The sequence below is a fragment of the Vulpes vulpes genome, chromosome 10 (genome assembly GCF_048418805.1).
Source record: "Vulpes vulpes isolate BD-2025 chromosome 10, VulVul3, whole genome shotgun sequence".
NCBI lineage: Eukaryota > Metazoa > Chordata > Mammalia > Carnivora > Canidae > Vulpes > Vulpes vulpes.
This window is the reverse complement of record NC_132789.1, coordinates 46,538,157-46,557,361: the sequence shown is the minus strand read 5'-3', so window position 1 is coordinate 46,557,361 and position 19,205 is coordinate 46,538,157. Positions and strand designations below refer to the sequence as shown.

The 19,205-nt window shown below is 40.7% G+C and overlaps 1 protein-coding gene across 8 annotated transcripts in view; it reads left to right on the top strand.

Annotated features, from left to right (window-relative positions):
* Positions 1 to 7,322: 7,322 nt before the first annotated feature.
* The window catches only part of ZYG11B (zyg-11 family member B, cell cycle regulator), a 90,178-nt gene continuing 78,295 nt past the window's right edge, over positions 7,323 to 19,205 (top strand). For 2 of the 8 annotated variants that reach the window (XM_072723931.1, XM_072723929.1), the window contains exon 1: positions 8,485 to 8,719. In XM_072723931.1, coding sequence (XP_072580032.1) covers positions 8,717 to 8,719 — 3 coding nt within the window. In that variant the 5' untranslated portion in view covers positions 8,485 to 8,716. Of the gene's footprint in view, positions 8,288 to 8,484; positions 8,720 to 8,824; positions 8,925 to 9,475; positions 9,672 to 19,205 lie in introns of those variants that run through there. The other 6 variants (XM_072723933.1, XM_072723934.1, XM_025991809.2 and 3 more) reach the window with 6 other exon arrangements.

Sequence of the window (19,205 nt, the reverse complement as noted above, 5' to 3'; positions counted from 1 at the left end):
CCCTTTTTATCCTCAGGAGAAATTCTAGTCCTCTCCAAGGCTGTGAGGCGGTGGAATGAGCTCTGGGCTCAGATTTAGCTCTTTCATGGCTGACTTGTGGGGTTTCCTATCTCTGAGCCTGTGTTCTCCCATCTATGAAATGAGATAGTAACCCCTTCTATCAGCTCCAGGTTATTGTTATGAGGATTAAATGTGAGGCCGGCTGATAAACTGCTTTTTAAAAAAACTGTCTGCTCTGACTTTGCGAGGAGGATTGCTAGAGTACGTATCTGGATTGCAACTTTGAGCTCTGAAAACATCCCTTTGATGGTGCTTAGCTCTACACAGAGAGTAGCCAGCCACCAACCAGGGTGGACTTTTCCTAATAGATGATGCTTACTGGGAACTTCTGCCCCGAATCTTGGGTTCTGAGTGGTTGGAATGTACCTCATACTCAGGAGTAGCCAGTTGAAATTTCCATCATACTCAGTGTTTGTTTTCCCCTTTATTAAATTTTTTAAAAATATTTTATTTATTTATTCATTAAGAGACACAGAAAGAGAGGCAGAGACACAGACAGAGGGAGAAGCAGGCTCCCTGCAGGGAGCCTGATGTGACACTGGATCCCAGGACCCTGGGATCATGACCTAAACCAAAGGCAGATGCTCAACCACTGAGCCACCCAGGTACCCCATCCCCTTTATTAAACTGTTTTTTTAAAATATATTTTCAATGTTTTTAATTGGAGTTCAATTTGCCAACATAGAGCATAACACCCAGCGCTCATCCCATCAAGTGCCCCCCTTAGTGCCCATCACCCAGTCGCCCCCATCCCCTGCCCACCTCCCTTTCCACCACCCCTTGTTTGTTTCCCAGAGTTAGGAGTCTCTCATGTTCTGTCTCCCTCTCTTATATTTCCCACTCATTTTTTTGTTGTGCCCAAGATTGCGAATCTGAGAAACCACCAAGGAGCTGACACTGATGCAAGCGCAGGAGGGTTTATTAGCAAGCTGAGCTTGGGTCCAAGTATACCCGACACAGCGGAGCAGGGACTTGGACCCCGAAGTGGGTTACAGCTGGGTTTTTTATAGGCTGGTCTAGGGGATTTTCAGAAGGAATGGAAGAATTTCTCAAGTTCTGTTTACATTTTGATATGGTGCTTTCAAGAGCATTGAGCTCTGTTCTCATTCTAATATGGGACTTTCTACCACGGGGGTGGCCTCTGTTGTCTTTCTGATATGGGATTCCCTGCGAGGACATTGAGGACATTCTGCAGTTTTTCCTATAAAGTTCAGCTCTTATTCACAGGGGCCTAAGATGGCTGTACTTGTGCTAATGCTAAACTTGAGGTGGAATGGCCTTGATTTTTCTCAGCCTCCACATTTTTCTCCATTCCCTTTTATTCCCTTTCACTATTTTTTAAATTCCCCAAATGAATGAGACCATATAATGATTGTCCTTCTCTGATTGACTTATTTCACTCAGCATAATACCCTCCAGTTCCATCCACATCGAAGCAAATGGTGGGTATTTGTCGTTTCTAATGGCTGAGTAATCCTTTATTAAATTGTTAAGGAGAAATTTGTTTATTTTTAAATGGGAGTCTTTTTCATTATCCAATAAAGTTATACAAAAGATGAAGACCTTTAGACCTTTAGAATGGTCCCCTCTCTTAAAGATTGAGGGCACTGAAAATTAAAAATAAGAGGAAATCCTGCCTCTGAAATCAGTGAGTTGTCCTGAAATTCCAAATCCTTTGCTTTTGTTTTTTCCCATTTAACTTTCTCAAGCCACTTTTATTTTATTTTATTTTATTTTTTCAAACCACTTCTAAAATTAGAAGGAATCTGAGCAATCAAGTCCATTTTTATTTTTATTTATTTATTTTTAATAATAAATTTTTTTTTATTGGTGTTCAATTTGCCAACATACAGAATAACACCCAGTGCTCATCCCGTCAAGTGCCCCCCTCAGTGCCCGTCACCCATTCACCCCCACCCCCCGCCCTCCTCCCCTTCCACCATCCCTAGTTCGTTTCCCAGAGTTAGGAGTCTTCCATGTTCTGTCTCCCTTTCTGATATTTCCTACCCATTTCTTCTCCCTTCCCTTCTATTCCCTTTCACTATTATTTATATTCCCCAAATGAATGAGACCATATAATGTTTGTCCTTCTCCGATTGTCAAGTCCATTTTTAAGCTAATCATGGAACTCCTGTTTATCCATCCCCAACATCCTGTCAATTGGCCTCTTTTTTTCACATCCCTTTGCCTCTGGCTCTAATTTCTAAAGCAAAATGGAATAAATTGATATTCTCTTTATAATAATAATAACAGCTATCATTCAAGAACATGAAGAAATCTTCCCTATTTGGTAAACAATGGACTTTCTGGATAAATAAATAGATACTCACAAGCCTTGATTGTACTTAGATTAAGACAAAAGGCCACAAACTCAAAGCAGGAATTTTGAAGGGTACAAGTGTTTTTGAGGGGGCAAAACACTGAATTAACCATTAACTTCTGTTTACACAGAGAAAAAAATAGCACACAACTATATACCATTTGTCTTTGAATTTAAGTTAAAGCTATACTTAATCTTTCCTCATAAAGTTGAGTTTCTATGTTTATCAAAAGGAGCAGAGCTTCCCAATAATATCAAAAGGTTTATTTTAATAGTTTCAAGGAATCTCTATTTGTGACCTTGAGATGATGAGTTGACATCAGAAACTATATTAGTTAGAATGTTTGTTGTAGAAAATGATATTTATTCACTTAAAGTTATGAACTATTTGCCAAAGAAGGCCAATTTACCAAACTCAAGATAATCATCAAACTGATGGTAAGTAACTAATGATCTAGTTCTCATTAACTCAACAAGAATAAAAGACTGTAGGAATTTTTTTTTTTTTAATTAGGAACATCAGTTAAAGTCATTCCTCATTGTAAAAAATGATTTTACTTGTAAAATAAATAAGTGCCTCCAAATGATTATCTTTCAAATCTTATTTACTTTTATAATAGATAATACAGCCTCATGGTTAAAAAATCAAAAGACACAGGGGGTACCTGGCCAGGTCAGTTGGAAGAGTGTTGCTACTCTTGATTTCAGGATTGTGAGTTCAAGCCCCATGTTGGATCTATAGATTATTTAAATAAATAAATAAATAAATTTTAAAAAGCCTAAAAAAATCAAAAGTCACAAAATTTTATATTATGAATAGGCTTTTTCCTCCTACCTGTCTCTTGCCATCCAGTTGTCCTTTCCAGCAGCAATAGGACAATTGGTAGTATCACTTTCTTTTAAATTCTTCCAGGGATATTCTCTGCGTATATAAGTAATGATGTATATGTCTTACTACCATCACTTCTTACGGGAATGATAGTATGCAATATACATTAAGACTACACTTTCACTTAGCTATAGAGCTTGAAAGCAATTTTATATCATTACATAAAGAACTTGTTCTTTGTGGTAGCAGAGTATGTGCTGTAGGAATACATTGTTATTTAACAGTTTATCAATAAACAATTAAGGTTTTTTTCAATCTTTTGTTATAAACAGAGCTTGTTAGAAGTGGAATTTCTGAGTCAAAGGGAATGGCCATTTAAAAATTTGATAGGGGCACCTGGGTGGCTCAGTCAGTTGAACATCAGACTCTTGGTTTTTGGCTCAGACCTGTACCTCAGGGTCCTGGGATGGAGCACCTGGTAGGGCTCAGCAGGGAGTCTGCTTGAAGATTCTCTCTGTCTGCCTCTCTGCCCATTCCATCACATACTCTTTTGCTATTTCTCAAATAAATAAATCTTAAACAAATAAAAAATAAAGTTTGATAAATACCTCCCTCAAATTGTCTTCCATAGAAGTTGTTCCAATTTACACTCCCACAAACAAAATAGAAGAGTATGTATCAAGCTGCCCTTGCCACTACCGTCTTATCAGTTTTGTATATCTTTGCCAATCTGATAGATGAAAAACAGCATTTCAAACAAATTCTAATTTGCATTTCTCAAAAAATTTGCATTTATTTTATTACAAGTAAGAGTGAACATTTAAGAGCCCTTTCTATTTCTTTTTCTATGAACTACCAGTTTATATTTTTTGCATATTTTACCCCTTGGATTTTTAAAAAATTTTGTTTAATTTCCTATGATACGAAATGCAAACATGCTTATAGTCATCTTTCTTTTCTTAAGGTGGCTTTTGCCTTACAAACACTTTTTATTTCTACATAGTTAAATTTGCTAATCTTTTATAGCAACCACTTTTTTTAAAAATATATATTTTATTTTATATTTTTAAAGATTTTTAAAATTTATTCATGAGAGACACAGAGAGAAAGGCAGACACAGGCAGGCGGAGAAGCAGGCTCCATGCAGGAAGCCCAATGTGGCACTCGATCCCAGGTCTCCAAGATCACGCCCTGAGCTGAAGGCAGAGGCTCAAACACTGAGCCACCCAGGCACCCTTTAAATATATTCTAAAAGACCTTCCTCACTTTGAGATTATAAAAATTTCTCCCATGGCTCCATTAAGTATTTTTCAGTTTCAATTTTTTTTTTTACATTTAAATCTTTGATGTATTTGAAATTTATCTTGGTAAATAGTGTGAGGTATAGATCCAAGTTAATTTTTTCTAAATGGCTATGCAGTTATTCTAACACCAAAAATGCTACTACCTTTTTTTTTAACTGACCTAAAATTTTACTGTTATCATACTAAATTCCTATGAATATTTGAACATATTTTTGGACTTTTTATTTTGTGTCATTGATTACAGATCAGCTTTGGCTCCATTCTTTCTTGGTGACAGAACCCTAATTTTTTAAAAAAGATTTTATTTATTTATTCATGAGAGACACAGAGACAGGCAGAGACAGGCATAGGGAGAAGCAGGCTCCATGCAGGGAACCCAATGCGGGACTCGATCCCAGGACCATAGGATTATGCCCTGAGCCAAAGGCAGATGCTCAACCGTTGAGCCACCCAGGTGTCCCAGAACCCTAATTTTTTTAATGGTGATTTTCCTCCACTACCACCGGCTCTCCCGGTAAGGTGACTCCTAGATCAGACATAGAGACTAAATCATGACTGGTCAGAGCTAATATTAGTAGTCTTATTCCCTTTGCTATTTCTTGGCTTACTTATGGCCTATAGGACTTGAGGGGAAGTCTATTGGGTGACTACTATGTATATTAGAAATCTATTAGACTTATAAGGGTAGATGTGTGGTTGGTTGTTGGATATCTAAGTCTGAAATTCAGAACAGAGGTCTGGCTGGAATGGACGTGTAATTTTGGGGATTAGCCCTACATAGATCATATTTAAAGTAATATGATGGTATAAAATAATCAAGGAGTGAGGGCAGCCCGGGTGGCTCAGCGATTTAGCACCACCTTCAGCCCAGGGCCTGATCCTGGAGACCCGGGATCGAGTCCCACATGGGGCTCCCTGCATGGAGTCTGCTTCTCCCTCTGCCTGTGTCTCTGTCTCTCTCTCTCTGTGTCTATGAATAAATAAATAAAATCCTTAAAAAAAATAATCAAGGAGTGAGTATAAATGAAAAGATAAAATATCAAAGTATTGACTGAGGCAGTGTTTAGGAGGTCAGAGAAATGTGGAGAAGCCAGGAACAGCCAGTGAGATAGAAGATCCAGGGCAGTGGAGTGCCATGATAGCCAAGGAGGAAGAAAACTGTTTCTAGTGCTCATGGTAGGTTAAGTAAGAGTGAAAATTGATGTTAAAAATTATGTCACTGGTGGCCTTGATAAGAACGTTTCAGTGGAGTGGTAGAGGATGGGCCCATAGAATATAGGAGAAAGGAAATCAAGACATTGAGCAGCACAGCACAGGCTACCTTTATGAGATTTTGGTGTAAAGAAGGGCAGAGAAATGAGGCAGGCTGGAGAATCAGAACTGGGTCAAGAGAGGTTTTTTTGTTTTTATTTTTTTGATATGGAAGAAATGAGTCTGTGTTGGTGTGTCAATGGGAAAGAAAAACAAAATTATGATGTAGAAGATAGGATGAATTCCTGGATAGATGTCTTTAAAGAAATGAAACCATGTGGGACTCAGCATTATGTTACTGAATGTATGATCTATGGACTAGAGATGGTCTGTGGACAGCTTGTTACCAATTCACAGTAGAAACAATAAATATTTATAAGGTTTTAGAGCAATTTAACAGAAAAATTTTGTCTATGGAATTTAATAACAAAAAGTCTGACATAGAGTTATCAAATTCATAGATACAGAAAGTAGAATGGTGGCTGTCAGGGGCTGGATGAGGAGAGAATAAGGGGTTATTGTTTAATGGGTACAGAGTTTCAGTTTTGCAAGATGAAAATAGTTCTGGAGCTGGATGGTGTTTGGTGGTGGCTTAACAATGTGAATGTACTTAATTAATGCCATTGAACTGTACAGTTAAAAATGGTGAATATGGTAAAAAAAAATCTGGGCTTGCATTCTGTATGTCTCTTTTCATTTTTTATTTTATTTTATTTTTATTTATTTTTAAAAGATTTTTATTTATTTATTCATGAGAACATAGAGGGATAGGCAGAGACTCAGGCAGAGGTGTGGAGGCCGAGAAAAATCAAGGCCATTCCACCTCAAGTTTAGCATTAGCATAAGTACTGCCATCTTAGGCCCCTGTGAATAAGAGCTGAACTTTATAGGAAAAACTGCAGAATGTCCTCAATGTCCTCGCAGGGAATCCCATATCAGAAAGACAACAGAGGCCACCCCCGTGGTAGAAAGTCCCATATTAGAATGAGAACAGAGCTCAATGCCCTTGAAAGCCCCATATCAGAATGTAAACAGAACTTGAGAAATTCCTCCATCCCTCTGAAAATCCCCTAGACCAGCCTATAAAAAACCCAGCTGTAACCCACTTCGGGGTCCAAGTCCCTGCTCCGCTGTATCGGGTATACTTGGACCCAAGCTCGAGCTTGCTAATAAACCCTCCTGCGCTTGCATCGGTGTCAGCTCCTTGGTAGTTTCTCGGATTCGCAATCTTGGGCACAACAGAGGGAGAAGCAGGCTCCACGCACGGAGCCCGACGTGGGACTCGTCCAGGGTCTCCAGGATCCCGCCCTGGGCCGAAGGCGGCGCTAAACCGCTGAACCACCAGGGCTGCCCTGTATGTCTCTTTTTAAATTTAAGTTGCTTTAGTCATTAATTTTTATTGCATTTTATAAAAATGAGGTTTGAGATCAGAGAAAAAAAGTCTTTTAGTACAGGTAATTTGAGAAGAACTAAGAGTTTGACCTCAATTAAAAGCGAAATGGCTCATGCCTACTAAGGAAAGGAAGGCAGAACCCAGGAGTAGAACTACAGGCAGAGCAGGAGAGGTAGGCTGGAAGTCCTGGTGGCTGGCTGGTGGGGAACTTGTGGATGTTCTCTCTTTTTTTGTGGGGGGCTTCGTTTTCTCAGTGAATTAGTAACAAAATTACCAGTTAAGTGAGGATGAGGGAGGAAGGTTTGAAAAGAGATATGAGATAGTCATCTAGTAGGGTGGGACGGTGTGTAGAACTGGAGAAATGTAGCTAAGCATCGGAGGACTATTTGAGGATAACAGATTATCAGATTTAAAGAGAGCCGAGTCAGTATGATTCTGGATTCCCCACCCCCCACCGTCCTTGGGGGGTTTTGCTGCACGTTTAGGCTTAGTTTCACCAGGTGAGCACAAGGAAAGGAGAGCAGGATTGGAGGAAGAAAGGCTAATACCTAGGAATTATTTTCCTGATGGACGACAGAAATTTTTTTTTTTAAGGTTTTATTTATATACTCGTGAGAGACATAGACCGGCAGAAGCAGGCTCCCGACGCGGGACTCGATCCCGGGTCTCCAGGACCACGCCCTGGGCTGCAGGCGGCGCTACCCCGCTGCGCCACCCGGGCTGCCCTGGACGAGCATCTAAACTCAAGGACCTTCAAGGACGGACGTGAGAGCTTTAGAACCGCGAGGAGTAGTGAAACGGTAGTAGGATCAGTGGGTTTTGAGTCTTGGAGGAGTCGAGGGAGGTTTGGATTGGGGTATTAAAGAGGAAAGCTAGGAATGAAGGGGGCTGTGATGGGAGGGGCGAATGAGTAACGCTGAGGTCACGCAGGGGCCGCAGCCGTAGGTGACGAGGGCCAGGCTGAGAGCAGGGCACCGAGAGGCTGAGGACGGGTGGTCCCTGGTGGCGAGGGACCTGAAGTGTGAAGGCGCTTCAAGGATTATCTGAGAACGGAAATCTCCAAAAGTCCTGACAATGGTAACGAAAGACAATGAACCGGAAACGCAAGGGGCTATAGGTTACTTAAACGAGTGAGTGCTCCAATCTCCTGTTATGACGTAATGTCTAAGGCTATAATTTTTAGAGGGAAGCTAGGATTCGAGGGGCTGCGGCTCCTTTAAGGGCCTGGCAAGGGGCAGAACCCAGAGGTCAGGCGCGCGGTCGGGACTCCGCGGAGTGTGCGCAGTGAGGGCGGAGGCGGGGCCAAGCGCCGGCTGGCCAGTGGGGGCGGGGCCTCGCGGGGGCGGAGTCTGCGCTCGGGCTCGGGCTGCGGCTGCGGCTGCTGCACTTCCAGCTTCTGAGGGAAGGAGGCCGAGGCCTGGGCCGAGCCCGGAGCCGCCGCCGCCGCCCGGAGCCTCCTGGAGCCCCCGCGCCGGCTCAGCCTGGGGGCGGGCTCGGGTCCGGCCCGCCGCCGCGCCCAGGACGGAGGCTGCGTGCCCGAGGACCAGGCCTGCGCAGCCATGGTGAGGGAGCGCGGCCTGCCGAGCCGCCGCCGCCGCCGCCGCCGCCGCCCCCGCCCCCGCCGCCGCCGCCCCCGCCCCCGCCCCCGCCCCCGCCCCGCGGCCTGCGGCCTGCGCGTCGCTGCCCGGGGGCCGCCTCGGCCGGCGCTTACCTCAGCCCTGCCCCCCGCGGCGCCCCGCTGGTCCTCCCGCGCTCGGGCCTGCCGGGGTGCGTGCGCGCCCCCGCCCAGCGCTCCCCGGTGACAGCCGCGCTCATGTCCCGGTGCCGCCCCTCCTCGTCCTTTAACCTGACCTTCCGTTTCTCCCCTACGGTCTTGCGGCTTCGCCTGTTTTGGGCTCTGTCCCTGCGGTCCTCCCTCCCGCCTTCGCTGGTGCTCCTTGCCCGGCTCCCGTCCCTCGGTGTTCGCCCCGCGGCCTCCCGCGGCCCCGGGGTCCGGGCGGGAGCTACTCGAGCGCGGCTGCCTCCCAGGAACTGAGGGGCGGGCACGTAGACAGTCGTCGGCTTTCTTGTTCCTCTGCGGTTTTGTCGAGGGGCAGGGGCAGGGGCACCGGCACCGGCACCGGCACCGGCACCGGCACCGGGAGGGCCTGGACGCTTACCGCCCAGGGTCGTGGCTGAGGAGCGAGGCGGGGTGGCGGCCGCGTCCGTCCCGTGACCTTTTGAGATAGCTGCTAGCCTTTGAGGAATAATCAGACATGTTTTGAAATGTTTTAATGTAGAGGTACAGGTCGGGAAATTCAAAAATGTTTTATTTTCAGGCTTAATTATTACTCAGAACAAACGGTTTGTTTTTGTTGGGAGGCCGACCAGGGTATCTGAAGACTGAAAAGCAGGCTGGCGGCCCGATTGTGACAGTGTCTGCGATACCTTCCGACACCTGGTTTGTCTTGCTCTCTCTGCCTTTAGTTGACAGACACTTCGAATATTTGCAAATGTTTTCCTCCCAGTTTCAAAGTAAGTGGAGGCTTCGGTTGGTTTTTTATGGAGTTGGGTTGCACATGCTTTGCTGTACATTTGATGAATACATCGCTCTGTCATAGACAGCAATCTAAATTTTGGTCTCTGGCCCAGTACGATTATTCTAATCAAAACCAAGCCCTGGTAATTGTGTTCTAGGAGGTTAGTCAATTTTTGTTTTTACCTCATTAATTTTTAGGAAAGTGGCTTATTATAAAATCATTTAATCTGTGAGCTTTCCCTGACTGACTGCGTTCTTAGGTTCTTCTGTGCCTGTCTCCCCGACAGCCCTTCACTAACAGTCCAGCACACTGTCCCTGTGGTAACCTGCTTCTCCCTCTGAAATGTGGGTTTCTCCAGGCAGCCGTTGTGCCTTTTTATTCCTGATACACCCAGTGCCAGGCCATACACGTGCTTGAATGATTCGTGATCTGTTTTCCTATCTGACAAGTATGGTCTTAAACTGAAATTTGAGACAACTAGGGGACTACATAGAAAGACTGAATTGGAGAATTTTATTTTTGGTGCAAAAAATAAGTTTAGTAAGATGTGATAATCTCTTTAGAATAAAGTAAATTGTCCTGCCTCAGATACCAAATTTCTAGGTTTTTGGAAGCATTGGCCTTTCCACTGAGAATGAATGTATGAGTACTGAGGGAGAAGATTTAAACTCTTTTTGAGTATTTAGGATCCAAAAGTGTCATTTGACCTGGGCCTGAAATAGAAATATGATTTGTATAGATCATTCTGGGAAGGCAAAGAATGCTTTGTTGTGAATGTGAGTAGAAAGTAATTAGGATGTAATATAGGTAGCAGATTACCTTTATTTAGCATGGAGAGATGAGGAAATGAGGATGTATAGTAGAAAATTTGACCAAAAAGATACATTAGGCATGACTATAATTTCAACTTTGCCTGCAACTAACTTGATTTTCTTTACTTGTTAAAACATACACATGCAGAATAAGAGTATATGTCTGGGAGAAGTGAAGAGAATGCATAATATTAGCTTATTATGAACTGAGAATTAGCGGTAGAGGCTACTCTTTTTTATTTCCTTGTGCAATATATGTAATAAGTGCTCAGTAAATAGAGGTAAACATTATTATAAAGCTTTGTATTTTATATTTTTCAAAATTTTCATTATTGTGTTTTGAGTAGGTAAGATAGGTAAGATATCTAAAACAAGGGTTCTCAGACTTTAACATAAATCAGAATCAGCTGGAGGGCTTGTACTACCACTTCCTGAGTTTGATTTATTAGGTTGGAATAGGGCCTGATAGTTTGCATTTCTAATGTTATGCTGATGTTCCTGTTCCGTGACCAACACTTTGAGGAACACAGGCTTAAGATGTAGTTCACACTTTTTATTCTTATTTATTAAAAATTGAAAAATTAAAAAAAATTAACAATCCCAGTATAACTTTCACCTCCCCAAAAACTTTACTAATATAGCCTACTGTTGACTAGAAACCTTACTAATAACATAGTCAATTAATACATATGTTGTATGTATTATAAACTGTATCCTTGTAAGATAGAGAAAAAATGTTACTAAGAAAATCATAAGGAAGAGCAAATACATTTACAGGACCATATTGTTAAAAACTCTGTGTATAAGCGGACATAGTTCGGACCCGTGCTGTTTAAGGGCCAAAGGTATGAGAGTGGCAACTCTTTTAGGTAGTATGATTAGGCTAATATTTATTGAACAAGATTGTATATATATATATAGGCCCTGTTTTAAGTGCTTTATTTTCTGTCATTTAACCCTCATAGGAACCCAGTGAGAAAAATACTACCTCTGTGAAGATAGAGACCATGTTTGTTTGGCTCACCATTGTATCTTTAATACTTCTGGGCACCTGGGTGGCTCAGTGGTTGAGCATCTGCTTTCGGCTCCGGTCATGATCTCGGGGTCCTGGGATCGGGTCCCACATTGTGCTCCTTGTGGGGAGCCTGCTTCTCCCTCTGCCTGTGTCTCTGCTTCTCTCTGTGTCTCTCATGAATAAATAAATAAATAAAATCTTAAAAGAAAAACACATAGTGCCTGGTACATTATATGTGCTCAATAAATATTTGCTAAGTGAATGAATGACTTTGGGGATGATCAGAAAGTCATGGAGGCATTGTTGAGAAAGGAACATTTGAATTGGGGGTTTTAACAAGCAGGGTTTAAGTTTGGCTAAGAGTTTGGGAAGGAAGGTTATTCTTGGCAAAGAGACCAGCTTAAGCATAAAAACTGGGACCAGAACAGGCATGATGTATTCTGGGAAATGGATGGCTCTAGTATTGAGGGGACGGGAGAAGATGAGACTAGCTGAGCTTTGGCTAGGGTCAGATCATGGAGGACCTTAAGTCATAGGTTTAGGAGTTTTGGCCTCACTGTAAAGACTCAAAGTATCTTGGAAGGTTTTCTTGTCTGAAGGAATATAATAAGAGATTTTGAAGGTTATTACTCTAAATCAATATGAAACATGGTTTGGGTTGGGAAGAGCTTTACACTACTCCAGGAGAAAATAAGTGTGTGAACTTTCACCCTAGGCTTGTTATGGTGGTGATTTGTTTCTCAATTTTTAATTAATTAATTAATTATTATTTATTTTATTCATGAGAGATGCAGAGAGAGAGGCAGAGACATAGGCAGAGGGAGAAGCAGGCTTCCTACGGGGGGACCCTGATGCCGGACTCGACCCCGGGATCATGCCCTGAGCCAAAGGTAGACGCTCAACCATTGAGCCACCCAGGTGTCCCTGGTGGTGGTGATTTAAATGGAGGAAGGAGAATATAAGGAAAAAAAAATATGAAGTTAGAGTGGTGCTAAAGTACACCACTTTTTGGCTAAGTGAATCTTCCATAGAGGTATTATTACGGAGTTGTAGAAGAAGCACAGAATCACTAATAGCTTTTGCAGTTTTGCTCACTGGGCCTCAGTTTTCTTTTCTTTTTATTTTTTTTAAAAAGATATTTATTTATTTACTTATGAGAGACACACAGAGAGGGCAGAGACACAGAGGGAGAAGCAGGCTCCATTCAGGGAGTCCGATGTGGACTCGATTCCAGATCCTGGGATCATGCCCTGAGCGGAAAGCAGATGCCTCCGGATCCTGAGATCACACCCTGAGCGAAAAGCAGATGTACCTAACCGCTGAGCCATCCAGGCATTCCCTCGGTTTTCATATATGTTGCTATTAGGGATTTATGCGAATACTAAAGAAAATTTACTATACAAAGTCTTTTATTTACAAACCGGTCTCCCAAAGGTCATATATTAGGTCATGTAAAAAGAATCAGCACTTCACAAACTTACTTGTTTTTTTAAAATATATTTTCTCTGGTATAAGGAGTAATTTTAAGTAAAATATACTTTACTTTTAAATTACTTATGTAGTTCACTTAATAGTGTATTGAACAAAATATAAAACAAATTTCAGCCTTTTTCTATTTAACAAGACACATTAATGTAAGATAAAGCATTGTCATAGTTTAAAATGAGTATATATTACCATGTAGATTGAATTTAGTTATGTTTATGGCATTAAAATAGATAACTGACTTTAACAAATGTGAATTTCTCGCATTTTTATACTTAAAACATCAAAAGTTTTTTTTTTAAATTATTCTGTTTTATTTCTGTATGACAAAAGGAGTAGTTTTAGGCTGCTACTTGTAGGCCTGTCTCCACAAATAAAATATTGGAAGAATAGACCGTTCATTTTCAATAAATGAAAGGTCAAATTGGGGACTCCTGGGTGGCTCAGCGGTTGAGCAGATAGATGCCTTTGGCTCAGGGTGTGATCCTGGAGTCCCAGGACTGAGTCTCACAGCAGGTTCCCTGCATTGAGCCTGTTTTTCCCTCTGCCTATGTCCCTGCCTCTCTCTGTGTGTCTCATGAATAAATAAATAAAATCTCTCTCTTTTTTTTTTTTAATTTTTATTTATTTATGATAGTCACAGAGAGAGAGAGAGAGGCAGAGACACAGGCAGAGGGAGAAGCAGGCTCCATGCACCGGGAGCCCGACGTGGGATTCGATCCCGGGTCTCCAGGATCGCGCCCCGGGCCAAAGGCAGGCGCCAAACCGCTGCGCACCCAGGGATCCCCTCTCTCTTTTTTTAAAGTCAAATTGGATGTAACTATCACTGCATTTCTTAGTTTTGTTTTTTTTTTATTTCATTTTTAAGTCTTTGTTTTAATCCAGTTAATTAACAGTTTTAGGTGTACAATATAGTAATGGCAACAGTTTCTGTACATCACCTGGTACTCATCACAAGTGCACTCCTTAATTTCCATCACCTATTTAATCTGTACGCCGATCCTCTCCCCTCTGGTAACTATCAGATTGTTCTCTATAATTAAAAGTCTGTTTTTTGTTTTGACTGTCTCTTTGTTTTGTTTTGTTTCTAAAATTTTACATGAGTGAAATCATTTGGTGTTTGTCTTTGACTTATTTCATTTAGCATTATACTTTGTAGCTCTATCCATGGCATTGCAAATGGCAAGATTTTCTTTTTTTTTAATGACTGAATAGTATTCCATTATGTATGTATGTGTGTATATATACACAATGCATATATCACATCTTTTTTTTTTTTTTAAGATTTTATTCATGAGAAATACAGAGAGAGAGAGGCAGAGACACAGGCAGAGGGAGAAGCAGGCTCCCCAAAGGGAGCCTGTTGTGGGACTCAGTCCCAGGACCCCGGGATCATGCTTGAGCCAGAGGCAGATGCTCAATCACTGAGCCACACAGGCATCCCTATGACATCTTTATCCATTCACCAATTGATAGACACTTGGGCTGCTTCCATGTCTTGGCTATTGTAAATAATGCTGCTGTAAACATAGGGGTGCATGTATCCATTTGAAGTAATGTTTTTGTGTTCTTTGGGTAAATACCCAGTAGTGTGATAGCTAGATAACATGATAGTTCTGTTTTTAACTTTTAAAATGATACTGCACTCTTAATTTTAACAACATTGAAAGTTGTGTATATTTCAAAATTTTATTGTGTAGAGAGCATACTTGGTATGTGTGTGGTATTGTGCACTCTACCATACTAAGGAGCCTGCAGTTTGAGTCCTAGTTTATAGAGGCCTTATAGGATTGCTAGGGCCACACAGGTTGTACTGCACAACTCAGGTGGCAACCATATATGTGGACAACAGTGGGTCTACAAAGATCTGTATCCTGTGTTCTTGGCAGTGTCTAGCACATGGTAGGGGCTCAGCAAATAGTTGTAAAATGATTGTTTTGCATAGTATACTAGGACTCTTATCTAATCTTTTAATCTAATGACCTAATCATTTTATGAAAAAAGTCTTTGCATTTTCTGCTCTGTAACACTGAGCACACATTATGAGTTTTTTGTGCCCTTAAATTTAGCTTACACTGTTCCCCCCCCACACACACTGTTTCTTTTGTCAAGAATGCGGTCTCCCTTTTTTGACTCTTTGACTATTAAACCTTCAGAATCCCTTTAAGGCCTATCTTCTTTGCAAAGCCTTTGGTTACCTCCAAGCAGCCGTGGGTTGCTCCTTTTTATATGCTTCTCCTGTACTTTGTATTGTTTGTTAAGGAAAGTGGCTATCTCTTCAGATGGTGAGCTCTTTGAGGACAAGGACAGTACTGTGTTTTTTTTAACTTCATGTTTTAAGCACTTAGCATAATGCCTGAGAAGTAGATAAATATTTGTTTAGTAAAAGAGTGTGTGCACTTTGTAGAGAATAGCATAAGGTAATGTTAACTGAGATGTGAATTATGAAAGAGAGAGAAAAAGGTGAATACTCTTGTGCAGATCCCCTTAGGGAATAAAGAGGTTTGGTGGGCAAGAAATTTTGGATCAGATAGTTTCTCTTACTAGTCCAAGTGGTACTTTCGATCTGGGATATATGTATGTTTCTGTCTAGAAGAGTTAAGGAGGAAGAGTTGGGGAGGAAGCCAAATGATTTTGAGATGAATTGCTAAGCAATGTTTTTGTATAAACACTTTCAAATTATTATTATTATTTTTTTTTTTTTTAAAGATTTTATTTATTTATTCATGAGAGACAGAGAGAGGCAGAGACACAGGCAGAGGGAGAAGCAGGCTCCACGCAGGGAGCCCGATGCGGGACTCCAGGATCACGCCCTGGGCTGAAGGCGGCACTAAACCGCTGAGCCCCGGGCTGCCCACTTTCTAATTATTTGTCTAATTTGTGGAGATGTCCTTCCAGAGAATAGAATATTTAAACACAGATAGTAAAGAATCAGTTACTCGTAAATCTAGAGGGGTAGTTAGTTATTTAGACATTTTGTTAGCTCTGTATAAAGATCTTCTGTTTTTTAACTCTCTAGTTCTCCCTTGTACAGACATTTTTCTTAGCTCTCTAGGATCTTAATACCTGTGCAATGTAGGATTCTCCTTTGCTAGGGACATTTTTAAAGTCTGAATATTCTTGGTTATATAATATCAGTTTTTCTTTTTGCATAGAACTTCTAACCTTTGGCAAGTCATTTCACTCTCTATGCTTCCATATAAAAATCTCTAAAATGAAAAAATTGTACTAAATTTCTTCTCTATAATCCCTTACACCTCTTCAAAAAATATGGCAAGATTCTAGCAAGATAAAGGTAAGTTATTATAGTAGATACATTCTATTATCTATGATACTGTGGGAGCAGGGTACTTGAGCTCTGATCTCCATGCATATATATTACCTAACTTTTTACACCAAAAATTTTTTATGTTAATATTTGCATAGTACTTTAGCATTTTAAAGGCATTTTCATATGCATATCCCACTTATTCTTCATTACCATTTTGTGAAGTAATCAAGATAGAAGTTTAGCACCAGTTTTACAGATAAGAAAACTGAGAAGTTAATTTATTTTCTTAAGATCACACAGCTAGTAAGTAGCAGAGCCAGAATTGACTGCAAGCCCAGTTCTTTCCATTATTAACCTGGCTTCTCTGTTTACTGTATTGTATTTCAAAACTCATGCTAGCAGTTAAGAGAAAAATAATGCTGAAGTATCTCTGAGTTTACCATTCCTATGATCTGCTCATATACTTAGTGATTACTGACCTGAATTTTTATTTTGTTTCTTAGATTGTTTTATTACATGAGTTAAGGTGGAAGGGAAGGGAATTTATTTACCTTTCCAGGCCTTGATCTAAAAAGATAGAACTGTAGCTCCTTGCCCTTTAGCACATAGCTGCTTGTCACACTGGCCAGACCTTGAAGTGATACATGTAAGAAGCTTGCCTTACGTGCATTTTTATCAGCATCTAGGGATCTTTTATGAGTAGTTAATGGTTTTTAAAAAAGAAAAATAAGTCCCCACAGTCCATGCCAAATAGTTTGATATATCTGTACCTTTGAACACAATATATCTGTGCCTTTGGTATTACTTTCTTGAACTTCTTCCTTATTTGTATACTGGTTGTGTTTGGGGAAGGAGAAGATAAAGGATTTAGATCGTATCTAAGGTTATCTTAGATGTTCATTGCTAGAAGTCTGAGGTGGTTGAATCATTAGTAGAAAATACAAAAACAAAACAAAACAAAACGCCTCCTCTCCCCCGGCCCCCAGCCCCAAACCAATAAACTAACAAGAGATTTCCCATGGACTACTACTAAAATGAGGAGTTAAAGATTGTCCAATACCTGAAGTTTCTTATACCCATGAACTCATGACACTTGTCTGTCTTTCATTCCCACGCTTTAATTTCAGGGCTAGACTTAGGACTTAATATTTCTCGATGGACACACAATCTTTTTTTATCTAGGGGAAAAAGTATTTTAAATATACTTATCAATGAATTTGTGCTTGACTGTTCATTTGTTCATTCAATAAACATTGAGTGCCCACTATGTTGTAGGCATTATTTTAGGCTCTGGGAATACATCAGTGAACAAAACACAGCTTTGTTCTATAGACTTTATATTCTATAATAATAGGTAGTATTTACTGAGTAGTTAATTTATCCCTGTTCTCAGTGTCTTGCACTTAGAATTTATTTAATTCTGACAATAATCCTATGATGTAAATACTGTTAATGTCTGCATTTTACAGATCGTAAAACTGAGGTGCAGGGAGATTAGGTACTTTCCCTGAGATTATATCATTTTGTAAGTAATAGAATTGGCACTTTAAACTAGGAAGGCTGATTCCCATACCATCACTTTTCAGAACAATATTACACAATCCTCCAGATAAATGTCGATAAACTGTTTTTAATCATAAAAGTATCAAGTTTGTAATCTTTGTATTCACTGGTTTCTGGCTCAGTCTTAAGAAAAAAAATCATCCAGGTATACAAAAAAAAAAACAAAACACAACACTATTAGAGCTTTGTCTTCTCTTGGAGGATTTGTCAGGTTTAAGAACATTTCAAGTAGGAGATGAGATTTTGAGCCTGTTTCACATGAATTAGAACTGAGACAACTACAAAAAGCCAGGATCCCAAAAGGTAAACTAAAAAATGTCTGTTTGTTGGTATAGGGAGACAAAATAGCTTATTTGTCTTGATATGGACTCTGGATGGGAAAACTCTCTTGAGAATTTATAACCATGAACCTGCTGTCCTATGTGTCTGAAATTTAAATTTATTTTTTTAAATATTTTATTTATTTATTCATGAGAGACAGAGACAGAGAGAGACAGAGACCAGAGACACAGGGAGAGGGAGGAGCAGGCTCCATGCAGGGAGCCCGACGTGGGACTCGATCCCGGGACTCCAGGACCATGCCCCGGGCTGAAGGCAGGCACTAAACCGCTGAGCCACCCAGGGATCCCCTGAAATTTAAATTTATATTACTTATGTGAGATGGTTGCTAATAGGAAAGGAGTGCTTACTGGGTACTCTGTCAGGCATTGTGTTACAGGTTTTTTTTTTAAATATTTTTTTTAATTTTTATTTATTTATGATAGTCACACAGAGAGAGAGAGAGAGGCAGAGACATAGGCAGAGGGAGAAGCAGGCTCCATGCACTGGGAGCCCGACGTGGGATTCGATCCCAGGTCTCCAGGATCGCGCCCTGGGCCAAAGGCAGGCGCCAAACCGCTGCGCCACCCAGGGATCCCCGTGTTACAGGTTTTAAACATACTTTCTCACCTCATCCTGATAATAGCGTCATGAGATAAGTACCAATATTATCCCTGTTCTACCAAGGACAGAACTGAGGATCAGGAAACCTAGATAATTTGTAGTGTAACACCACCTAGAATTCAAATCTAGGTCTATTCTTCCTACTAACTACAATGCCTCTGGAAAAGGGACTTCAGAAAGTCCCAAAGTGCCTCAGCTTCCTTATCTGTAAAGTGAAATTTGTAATATTTCTCCTTTCATTTCATAAGATTATTGTATCAAATGAAATAAAGGATGTGAGCTTGCTCTGTTTACTGTAAGACATTGTTACCAGTATCATCCATAAGCTATTTTTTTCTTATTATTAACCAAAAGAGAGACCTCAATATTCAGGGATCCTGAATCCCACAAGGTTTGTCCTGAGGAGACCATTTTAATACTTTTAATACCAGATATTTCCTG